General features: G+C 39.1%; 1 protein-coding gene across 3 annotated transcripts in view; it reads left to right on the forward strand.

Moving 5' to 3' along the window:
- Nucleotides 1-12,222, forward strand: part of USP28 (ubiquitin specific peptidase 28) — a 60,186-nt gene that overhangs the window by 43,239 nt on the left and 4,725 nt on the right. Inside the window, exons 14-23 of one of the 3 annotated variants that reach the window (XM_069468899.1) lie at nt 1,663-1,871; nt 3,113-3,183; nt 4,377-4,605; nt 7,008-7,199; nt 7,830-7,969; nt 8,130-8,315; nt 9,683-9,778; nt 10,762-10,940; nt 11,052-11,130; nt 11,941-12,020. In XM_069468899.1, coding sequence (XP_069325000.1) covers nt 1,663-1,871; nt 3,113-3,183; nt 4,377-4,605; nt 7,008-7,199; nt 7,830-7,969; nt 8,130-8,315; nt 9,683-9,778; nt 10,762-10,940; nt 11,052-11,130; nt 11,941-12,020 — 1,461 coding nt within the window. Of the gene's footprint in view, nt 1-1,662; nt 1,872-3,112; nt 3,242-4,376; nt 4,606-7,007; nt 7,200-7,829; nt 7,970-8,129; nt 8,316-9,682; nt 9,779-10,761; nt 10,941-11,051; nt 11,131-11,940; nt 12,021-12,222 lie in introns of those variants that run through there. The other 2 variants (XM_069468900.1, XM_069468901.1) reach the window with 2 other exon arrangements.

Consider the following 12,222-nt stretch of genomic DNA (forward strand, 5'->3'; position numbering starts at 1 on the left):
CACATGAGCCTTCTGGTTCTATTCCAGCTCAGCCACTCACAACAGTATAACATAAAGGAGCCACACGGGTTGCATCACATTTGATATGTGTGTCCTGGCAAATAAAAACACTATTACTCATTTAAAAAGTTAAACTTTTATGTTAAAAAATCCAACTATCTCCCTAAGACTCCCCCATACACACATTAACATTTATTCATCCATATATGCTTAGAAATGCTAATCTGGTCAGAACATACGAAATGTTAAGAATAGGTATCTCTAGGAGATGACATGAATCTGGGTATAGTGATGGGGAATTCTTTCATTCTTTATACTCTACGTGTATTTTTTAATTTTTTTAAAAGAATAGAATGTTTTCATGTGTTTTGTGGAATATAAATGGTTTTAACTTTTTAAAAGTGGTGGGGCAGGCTTTTTAATCAATTAAATAATACTGCTAGATATTATTAGATTTTAAAGTTACAGTGACATGGTATGCATAATGTCTTCTGAGATTGAGGTATCTGCTCTTTTACTTATTGGGTTTATTTTTCCATACGAGTCCTTGGGGAAAAGAGATTCTCCTCCATTATTTTGTGCACGGAGGGGGGAAGGTTTCTTTTAAGTGAAAGCCAAAGGAATTTTATGTTTTTCAGTTTTGATGTGAAATGGAAACCTAAGTACGATTAGAAGCTTATTTTATATTCTTGCTGATTTGTCTATGTGTAGTTTTACTCTGACAATAGTTAATTAGTCAGCAGTCCCCAACCTTTCTGGCACCAGGGACTGGTTCCATGGAATACAGTGTTTCCAGTGATGGGGGTGGGGTTGGGGGAGGCAGAGCTCAGGTGGTAATGTCCAGGGTGATGTGCAGCTACGTTCCTAACAGGCTGTAGCCAGCCTGGGGGTTGGGGACCACAGCATTAGTAGGTAAATTGACATTTGCTTTACATACTTTATTCTGTTAGTTTACAGCAATAATGTAAAGAAGTTAATATTTACATTTTGTAAATGAGGTATTAGATTACTTTGCAGAGGCTCCATAATCGCTTTTCCTTGGGTGTTTAGCTCAGGAGTGGTAGTGCCAGGATTGTCTGCCTTGAAGCCCTGCTCTGTGAACTCGCCCAAGGTGCCACCTGGTGTGCACCCTTTTGAGTTGGATGTTCAGCTGATGCTTCATTTTTCTTGCTTCTGTCTATCTTGTTCCTGGATGGAGAGTCTCGCTTTATTCAGTTGCATCTTGGAAACTCTGTAGTTAATTCCTTGATTTTTCCAGTCCCACTCTTCTCTTTTCCATCTTCCTTCTCATCCCCTCTTCATGAGAAAGCATTATAATCACTGATAGACAACATGCACCGAAGACTCAGGCAGATCTGGGTTTAAATTACTTTGTATCACCTGCTAGCTGGGTGAACTTGGGTAAGTTGCTTAATTTCTTTAAACCTTAGGTTTGTAATTGGTAAAATAGGGATAGTAATAGTATCTGTCTGGTAAGCAAGTTGTGTTAAATGGGATGATGCATATAAAGAAAAAGTTTGACTCAATAACTCTGCAGAATTAATACTCACTAAATAATAGCTGTACTTTTCCATATAGCAGCTTGCTTTCCAAGGCACATTAATTTAGGCCAAGGTATCTTTTGGAAATTATCATATGAAAATGACTTTTGTCTTCCTTCAGTGCAAGAACAGAAACCTCTTCTCAGGATGTTGAAAGCAGCTTTTCTTCTGAAGATTCTCTACACAAGACTAAGCCACTTGCATCTTCCCGGTCTTCCATGGGAAAAATGCCTACACACCCAGCTCCTCGAAAAGTCACGGACGAGGAGATAAACTTTGTTAAGACCTGTCTGCAGAGGTGGAGGAGTGAGATTGAACAAGATATACAAGGTTGGCTTTTTAAAAACTTGTCATATAGTTACTCTTTACCTTTTCTGTTTGTTTAAGTATTTGGGACTAAGGCATCTGGGGTATACTTCCTGCCATTGCTGTACATGCTGTTTAATTTGGTCATGGTCATTGTGACTCCATTTGCATTTTTTTTTTTTTCCTGAGACATGGTCTTGCATTGTTGCCTGGGCTGGAGTGCAGTGGCATCAGCCTGGCTCACAGCAACCTCAAACTCCTGGGCTCAAGCAATCCTCCCACCTCAGCTTCCTGAGTAGCTGGGACTGTAGGCACGCACCACCACGCTCGGCTGATTTTTCTACTTTTTGTGGAAACGGGATCTCACTTTTGCTCGGACTGGTCTCAAACTCCTGGCCTCAAGCAATTCTCTCTCCTCGGTCTCCCAAAGTGCAGGGATTACAAGCATGAGACACTGTGCTCAGCCTTTTTTGCGCTTTTAGTGCCCTGTAATCTTAGTTCATACTCCCAGTATACAGCTGTAGAAGATCCCTCCTAGATTCCCTCCTCAAAATTTCTGGGAATTCCTAGAAGCTTAGGCACTTATGATCACCTTTGTTGGGATTTTTCTGCATGTGCTGATTTCATTTCTGTAGTAGTTTATCTGAACTTGGGCTTCAGTTGACCGAAACTTAGAATTTGGCTTTTCTGGATTTCTACCTGTCTTTTCTGAATAAAGTATACTTTACTAAAGGTGAATGAGGTGGAGGATATTTGGGCAATGCAATGTAAAATAGAATTATTCAGCATTCTATTCTTAAAAGTCCTTTGGCCTCATTGCCTTATTGCTCAGACTGTCCTTTCTCCCCTTCCCTTCCGCTTTTATCTAGGGAGCAAAAAGACAAATAAAATTTCCAAGTTCTATAAAGTTTTCATGCAGAGAAATTTAGTCCTACCCTTTATTATATCTCCTCATTTCAGATCTTTTCTGTGGGACATATATTTTATACCCAAGTGACCCATTAAGCTCTTTTCCTAAATAGAGACAGTTTCTTAAAATTTTAGTGCCAATTATAAAAGACGATTTTTTAAAACCTTAATGTAGTTATATTGAACTAAAAGCCTTCATAACCTAAAGCTCTACTTCGTGGTTCATAGAGGGAAGTTAAAATCATTAGAACCCTGGGCTTAGATAAGCAATATTCTTTGCTTAGTTGAAGCAGCGTCTGTGATATGGAATGAGATCATTGTAAAGAAGTGTTGTCTTTCTTTTTTTTTTTTAACAGATTTAAAGAATTGTATTGCAAGCACTACCCAGACTATTGAGCAGATGTACTGTGACCCTCTCCTTCGTCAGGTAGAATGAAAATTGTTGGAAAAATAGTCAAAGCATGTGCTACTGGTAGATGCAAAAAGAAAACAGTAATAAAAATTACTCACAATTCTCAGAGTGGAGAGGATGTAAAAAGAAAAATAAATTACTCACAAAATGATAATGTAAATAGTGCAGTGGGGAGAACTGAATCAGGGTCCGTTATCCGTCCTTTCGCTAAGTACCATGATTCTTCGAGATCTTTCCTTTGACAGCCTGCTTTCAAGCTTTATTTCTATAATAACTTATAACTCCAAAAGGGAGTTAAGGCAGAAATTCTTACCATCCACGTAAGTTTTGTTTAGAGTAACATTTTGGGCATTAAGGGAAAAAGAGCTCCCGTTCAGGGGCCTCGCAGTGGCTTCTGTGTAAATGGACAGAGTGGGCAGAATGGCTGTAGACGGACTGTTTGTAGGGAGGCACTGAGGCAAAATCTGTTGCACCATGTAAATCTTGGGTTTCTCCATTTTCTCTTTTGTGGTATTTCAAAAATATGCACCAGCAATAAAAACAGGTCAAGGTACTGATAACAAGTGTAAGTTTAATTTGATTCTGTGACTGGCTTTCGTAACTTTCACTTACTTAGCACTTAAGCATTGCTCTATTTTCTCCATATTGGAAAAAAGTATGCTTTTCACATGTTGAAACAAACACGTATGTAATTAAAAGGGTCTTCACTCCAGATAGGTGGATGATGACTCACAAGAAGAAATACAAGCAGCATGTGACTGCATGAAATATGCTAACTTAAATTTTGGTGCCAGGGAAAACAGGCATAGAACGAGATAGCTGTTCACCTTGTTCTCAGGTCCCAAATATGGTAAACATTTTTTTCAGTGTGAGTGGTAAAGTGATTCTCTTTTTAGATGAACTGAGTTTTGAGTTGGAAGGATACAGATTTAGGTTATCTTTGGTTTTAGATCTATAATCATGGGAGTTTAGAGCTGAAAGTCTTCAGAGAGGTCATCAAGTTCAACTGTCTGGTCTTAAAGATTTGGGAACTGAGACATAATTGATAGATTCCAAGGCTGTGTTTTGTTAGTTCATCTTGAATCAATAGAATGTTTTGATATGAACCCCACGTTAAACACATATGTAAATAGTCATTTTGTAATAACCTAAACTTGACCAGATTACTTTGCTTACCCTGACTGAGGATGTTACTTTCTGATTTTCAGGTGCCTTATCGCTTGCATGCAGTTCTTGTTCATGAAGGACAAGCAAATGCTGGACACTACTGGGCCTACATCTACAATCAGTCCCGACAAATCTGGCTCAAGTACAATGACATCTCTGTTACTGAATCTTCCTGGGAAGAACTTGAAAGAGATTCCTATGGGGGCCTGAGAAATGTTAGTGCCTACTGTCTGATGTATATTAATGATAAACTACCCCACTTCAGTGCAGGTAAAAATATCTTAGCAGAACCCAGAGATTGGGGAAAATCTGTTCTACCCAGGGAAGGAAACAGTATTGTACTTCTTTTTAAGAAATGTAAACTATAGTATTATTATGTAATAATGCATTTTAAATATATAAACAGTATAAAAGGGATTAAAAAGGAAAAACAAGTTTGCTTTCCTACTTGCATCCTTGACCACTGGTCCTACTCCTCAACAAGTATATACTGTTAGGTTTCTTAAGTAGTCTTCAAGAAATGTTCTATGCATATATATGCTAGATTTTATTTATCTGTATCTCTCTCTTCTTTTTTCCGCAAATGGGATGTTTTTCCATTTAATTCTATACCTTTGTTATTGAGTATTTAGAGATCTTTATAAATAAAGCCTACTCATTCTTTTTAATAACTGCATAAATAGTTCATTACATGGAATATATGTATTATATAATATATTATATATATATTTGCCTCTCATTGAAAGACTTTTTTTTTTTTTTTTTAGAGACAAGCTCTCACTATGTGGCCCAGGCTAGAGTGTAGTGGTGCCATCATAGCTCACTGCAACCTGGAACTCCTGGGCTTAAGCAATCCTCCTGTCTCACCCTCCCTAGTACTTGAGGCCATAGGCACGTGGTGCCACACCTGGCTAATTTTTACATTTTTTGTAGAGACAGGGGTCTCGCTGTGTTGCTCGGAGTGGTCTTGAACTCCTGGACCCAAGCAACCCTCCTACCTCAGCCTCCCAAAATGCCCAGTTTACAGGTGTGAGCTATTATCAACCTTGATAGATTTTTAATTGTCTCTAGTTTTTTTCTGTTTTGGTAACATCATTGTATACACATTTTTGCACCCATTGGAGAATAGCTAAATTTTAAAAGCATATATGCCTGAACAGTTTCATACTTCTCATAATACTACTACTAATGCTAAGAGCAATAATGGTTATCATTTATATTGGTACTTTACTCCTTCAAGCATGGTTTCAAACTTTATTTCTCTAATAACTCTAAAAGGGAGGTAGGCTGGGTGGAAATTACTATCTTCATTTTCTAGCTGCATAACAGGCTCCAAGAGGTTCCATAGTTATACAGCCAGTACATAAATGGCAGGCCTAAGATTTGAATCCAGTTCTGACTCCAAATTCTGTGCTGTTTTCAGTTTATATTAATTCTGTCTTCGTTTCGCATCTTCTGTGAGAGGTCTTATAACCAGCATTTTCCATGTCAGATAATAGAAGGCTTTTTCTTTTAGTATTCAAACTTACTGCATTGCACAAGTAAGAAATCATGTAAGGCATTTTGTCCAGGCAGCACATTATCTTTCTGATATGCTAATGTGGTTGGGGGATAGGGAATGGAGAGGATGATCACTTAACAGTCACTGATCTTCAAAATTGTATGTTTATAGTATGCAGGCATGAATAGTTGCGTGTGGGAGTTACAGTCCAAATGAGTATACTAGCTGTTGGTAGTATATAGGAGCCCTGTTATTGCATGCATGTTCATGTTATATTACAGAAACAAGCAAGTGGAAACTCATTTGCTTAGTGAAAAGGCTAGCTAATGGCACCCAGTAAGTGAATGTGTTGTTCTGCTATAGATTTTTTTGTTGTGTTGGTCACAGGGTTAGAAATGATGTTCAGTATGTGCTTGATATCCTTGCCATTAAAGCCAGTTATTATATTATTGACCATTTAACCCTTGTATCAAATTGTTTTCTGATAGCACTTAATTGTGTGAAACTTGAGACAATGTATTGAAATTCATCTCTAACCTTCTTGAAATGGCCATTCTTAGCAATAATAGGTGCAGCAGTTAAATTGATAAAACAAGTTTGAAAATTTCCATTGTATCTAATAATTTTCTGAATTTCTGAGAAATGTTTGGTACATCCGGTGGTTGACAGTGATTGACCACTATCCCAAATGCTTAACTCTGTGTCATTCATTTGTTCATTTAACAGATGTTTAATGAGTGCATACCTAATAAGCCAGGCGCTCTTACTGATGTGCTGTCACTGTTGGCCTTGTATTAGCATCCCAAATCTGAAAATCCAAACTCCAAAATGTTTAAAATCTGAAACTTTGTAAGTGTCGACATGATGCTCAAAGGGAATGCTCATTGGAGTATTTCAATTTTGGATTTTGGAATTTTGAATTTGGAATGCCCAGCTGGTAAGTATGATATTCCAAATCTGAAAAAATTTGAAATCCAAAACACTTCTGGTTCCAAGCTTTTTGGATAAGGGATGTTCAAATGGATTTCTGATGGATTATGGGTGTATATATTTTTAGTTAAGAATAGAAAAAAATATGAAGTGTCCTGCTTTCTTCCTTTCTAGAAAGAACATTTTGGTTCCTAGTGACCTTTTGCTGGATGGTACTCCATTTAACTCTTGTCTTTCCTAGAGGCAGCCCCTAACGAATCAGATCAAATGTCAGAAGTGGAATCCCTGTCAGTGGAACTGAAGCATTACATTCAGGAAGATAACTGGCGATTTGAGCAAGAAGTAGAGGAGTGGGAAGAAGAGCAGTCTTGCAAAATCCCTCAAATGGAATCTCCTACCAACTCTTCCTCACAGGATTTCTCTACATCACAAGGTATGTGAGAAGGGCATTTATGCCAGCGATCTAGTGACATTCACGCTGCAGTCCCCCAGCCAGCCCTGCACGCTTCAACTGACAAAGTGATGCCAGTCTTCACGGCGTATGTATGTGTCTATATATACACCCACACATGCACACACATGTACTTCCTGTGTCTTCATATATAGTTGGTATGGCAGGCACAACCTGATAGAATAAATTATGGCTTTAGAATGTGATTTCTGATGAGAAGTGATAATTAGAAAGACTAGCTATCTGTACATTTATTGTATATGTAGCTCTGCTCATTTACCAGGCTGTAGGAGGAACTGTGGTAGGATTAATAGATAGACTTTATGAAAACTGTTCTCCAGAGTTCCTAACAACAGATGGTCATTTGTAGGAAGCCTTCTTGGCATAGAGAAATCTGACAAAGTTGGGGGCACATTAAATTTGATAGAATTATCAGTGGGTTCTTTCTGAAGTAGCTACCATTTCTTAGTAGCCACCAGTTTCTAGGAGAAATTTGCATAGGCTTTTTAAAAAGCCGTGTTAGGAGGATTGTGTATCCATGCAGCTTGCTTTTGTCAGTGATCTAGACTATTTGTCATCAGATGCTAATACCTTTGTCCTGTTCTTCACCAGAATCTTCGGTAGCCCCCTCTCATGGGGTTCGCTGCCTGTCGTCTGAGCATGCTGTGATTGTAAAGGAGCAGACTGCCCAGGCCATTGCAAACACGGCCCGTGCCTATGAGAAGAGTGGGGTAGAAGCAGCACTGAGTGAGGTGAGAATGACTGAGAAACCCAAATTCAGGAGGGTCGGGCTTTCAGCAGTCATTGCCAGTTTTCTCACATTTCTATTATTCTGTGTCTCTCCTGCATTTAACCAACCCCTCTTTATTTCTCCTGTTTTTCCTTACTCTTCTCCCCATTCTGCTACCACAGCTTAAGGAAGCTGAACCCAAGGAGCCCATGCCCCAGGAAACAAACCTTGCAGAGCAGTCAGAACAGCCCCAAAAGGCTAATGATGCAGAGTCTACTGCCCAGCCTAATTCTGAGGTCTCTGAAGTCGAGATTCCCAGTGTGGGAAGGATTCTGGTTAGATCTGATGCAGATGGATATGATGAGGAGGTACAGAGATGAGTGCAGGATTTAGCTGTTTGTTGTCAGTCTTATATTTCCTTCTCAAGTGACTGAATGAATATATTTTTTTAACGTGTCTGGGAATAGCTAATATTTTCTCATTGAAACAAATAATTGACAAGAAGGTCTATCTGGTTTTGACCTTAGTTACCATTCTTAAAAGGTAGTTATGTTCCTACTGTACACTGCGCTAAGCTTGTACTTGTGGGGGCCACTGCAGAGTCTGGCTGGCTCAGAGAGGTAGAATGTAGTTCCTTTTTTGGGTATTTACAAATAAAAAATTGCCTTCTGATTTTAAGTAGGGAATCTTTGTGGGTTTTCTGTTTGTTTGTTTTTTTGACAGAGTCTCACTCTGTTGCCCGGACTAGAGTGCCGTGGCGTCAGCCTATCTCACAGCAAACTCACACTCCTGGGCTCAAGCGACCCTTCTGCCTCAGCCGCCCGAGTAGCTGTGACTTCAGGCATGTGCCACCATGCCCAGCTCATTTTTTCTATATATAGTTTTAGTTGTCCAGCTAATTTCTTTCTATTTTTTTTTTTTTTTTTTTAGTAGAGACGGGGGTCTCGCTGTTGCTCAGGCTGGTCTCGAACTCCTGAGCTCAAGCGATCCGCCCACCTCGGCCTCCCAGAGTGCTGGGATTACAGGCGTGAGCCACCGCGCCCGGCTGGAATCTTTGTTTTTGATATTAGTCCATTGTTTTTTCTCTAAATATAAATTTTTCAGTTGTCCAGTGAGCAAAACAAATGTGGATTAATGTTGTGGTTTTTAGTTCTAAAGCTTTATGAAGAAGCTGTAGAATCCCAAGTTATTCATTGTCTCATTTTCAGTTGCACTGCACGTAAACAATAATGAATCCTGTCTCTCAGACTTGTCTTCTTTCCTGTGGGGTATTTTTTTTTAAATCATGGAAAGGTTTTCATTTTATAGAGTCATACTTGTATAGCCCCTGGTTTCCAGACTATTTTAAATGTACTGTTCATCCTAGTACCAATTCTAAAATATTTGTCTAAAATCTCAGACACTTCCCCTCTGAGAGCTATAATTTAACTTCATTTTTCAGCAGTGCCCTATTGGAGATAATTTTGGATATGCACCTTTCTTCATCCTGCTAAATTCGAGAGAATGTATAGTGTAGGAATAGCTTGTCTTGGGTGAGGTGTTAACATTACGTGGAGGGACAGAGGCCATGCATGCACTTAGGAATGGGTGTGTGAGGCTTGACTTGCGTTAGATGCTGGCCCCAGGGCACACTGCTGTGCTTCCCTGCAGCCCTCTGTTCAGCCTGGTTTCATACAGTCTTCTTTTGAACCTTCTTCTCTCCTCTTTCTCTCTGTTTTGTGTCCTCTTGTGGTAGGTGATGCTGAGCCCTGCCATGCAAGGGGTCATCCTGGCCATAGCTAAAGCCCGTCAGACCTTTGACCGAGATGGGTCTGAAGCAGGGCTTATTAAGGTATCTCTGTTTTTAAAATTTTAATCCTTGTAACACAAGTATCGTAATATTGGGGCAATAATTCTATAAGATGGGGGAAAAAATGGGATTAAAGCTAAGCTCAGTGGCACACACCTGTAGTCCCAGCCTCTCAGGAGGCTGAGGCTGGAAGATGGCTTGAGGCCAGGAGTTCAGGGCTGTGGTACGCTATACACCTATGAATAGCCAGTGCACTCCTGCCTGGGTGACAGAGCAAGACCCCATCTCTTTATTTAAAAAAAAATAAATAAATCTTTTATTGAAACGAAACATAAAACTCCCTTTCCTGTTCCACTGCTGAACAAGCTGTCCCGTAGTACTGTTCACTCTCCTTTTGGCACGAACCCAGCCTTGGTTGGCAGTGCCATACAGCTAGCCTAGAGGGGCTTTTGTTGTTGTTCAGAGGTATCTATTATTAACACTGTGAGTGGATTGTGCCTTTGTAATTTTGAGGCCATGATATAAGCAAATAGGCCATGCTTTTGAAGTATTTCAATAAAATTTAAGATACTTGAATAAAATTGCATTTGTATGGATGTTTAAAATTCAAGTCATTGGGACTCAAGGATATGCCTTTTACAACAATTAAAACTAAGTATTTAAGCAGTTACTGGGGAGGCTGAGGTGAGAGGATCACTTGAGCCTAGGAGTTGGAGACCAGCCAGACTTCGTCTCTTAAAAAAAAAAAAAAACAACTAAATATTTGTGTCTCTGGAAACTTCTTGAGAAAAATGAGTTTCTTATGAGTACAATATGGTTTTGGTGCCAGACTGCTAGAGGATTTTTATCCCTTATGAAATGCAGACAACTTAAAGATTCCTTTAAGTTGGCCTTTGTAGTTCCTCAATAAGAATTTTTTACAAGTCGTCTTGGAGTTATGAGACCATCTAGCCCTTAGGCATCCATTTCTGTGTGCAGAAGCCCACAATGCACTCTTTTCTAACTATTGATTCTGCCTTCCATAGGCATTCCACGAAGAATACTCCAGGCTCTATCAGCTTGCCAAAGAGACTCCCACCTCTCACAGTGATCCTCGACTTCAGCATGTCCTTGTCTACTTTTTCCAAAATGAAGCACCTAAAAGGGTAGTAGAACGGACCCTTCTGGAACAGTTTGCAGATAAAAATCTTAGCTATGATGAAAGGTGAGAGGGGAATACTCAGGTGAATCACCCTGGGTCTGGCTAGACTAAGTGGTCTGATGGGGAAGTTTTGCCTGTACCCTTCCATTGCTTTCTGACCTTTGTCTCGCACAGATCAATCAGCATTATGAAGGTGGCTCAAGCTAAACTGAAGGAAATTGGTCCAGATGACATGAATATGGAAGAGTACAAGGTGAAGTCTTTTCTTGAAATCTACAAAGCAAAAACTAATTCTTGAGGCAAATGATACCTGAGGCCAAATTAACAATTTTGTGCTATCACAGACTGACTTGTTCTCCCACCTCTCCCCCAACACACACACACAGAAAAACCTGGGGAAGAATGGATAAATGATCTTTCTGACTCTCAGAATAGCAGGTCTCTCTATTTTCATTCTTCTGTTGAATGCATCAACACTTCATTTCCTTTAAATACCTACTTTAGCCTTGTCCTAGGCCATATAATTCTTGAAATCATGGTTTGATTTGTTTTAAATGATATAGTTTTTAAAATATGCATTAAAATACATACATAATTATAAATTTTTAAAAAAAATAGACTTTATGTAAAACAATGTTATGTACCACCTAAGGTGTACCCACCACATTTACTGGGCTTGAGCGTTCTGTATGACATAGAAGAGTTTTGTCCTTCCATCTTTCCCATTTATGGGTGGTTTTATCAGTACTTGAGAGGTCATTCATTTAAGCTAGAGCAGAATGACTTTGACATGGCTGATGGAAATTAAGATAAATTCTAAAGCTCATGTAAAACAAATACTTCTGTTCCTCAGTGAAAGGAACAGAACATTGAAATTAAGGTCAGTGGTGGACTTTTATTTTAAATGTTGAATGGGTTTTTTTTTTCTGAAAGCTTTTGTGTTTGTTTTTGTGGCTGACCAGATGTGCTCAGTAAATATTTGTATTGAAGTTAAAACTTGGGTGGAAAGTGCGGCAATAGTTTATTATGAGCATAGTCATTAATGATAGTTATTCCTTTTCAGAAGTGGCATGAAGATTATAGTTTGTTCCGAAAGGTGTCTGTGTATCTCCTAACAGGCCTGGAACTCTATCAGAAAGGAAAGTATGTTGGCCTTTTGTTTCACCAAGATTATGGGTGAGGACACTTATTTATTGATGCCCACCTAGGAATACTAAGAGTCATAGCTGTGCATAACTTTACCTCCGTGTCACATACGCTAGTGTGCCTCTTCTCTTTCCAGTGCTTCAGTTTTGCTCTACATGTCACACATCGTTTTTCATCCTTCACATAATGAAATTTATCA

This window comes from Eulemur rufifrons, chromosome 6, assembly GCF_041146395.1.
Source record: "Eulemur rufifrons isolate Redbay chromosome 6, OSU_ERuf_1, whole genome shotgun sequence".
NCBI lineage: Eukaryota > Metazoa > Chordata > Mammalia > Primates > Lemuridae > Eulemur > Eulemur rufifrons.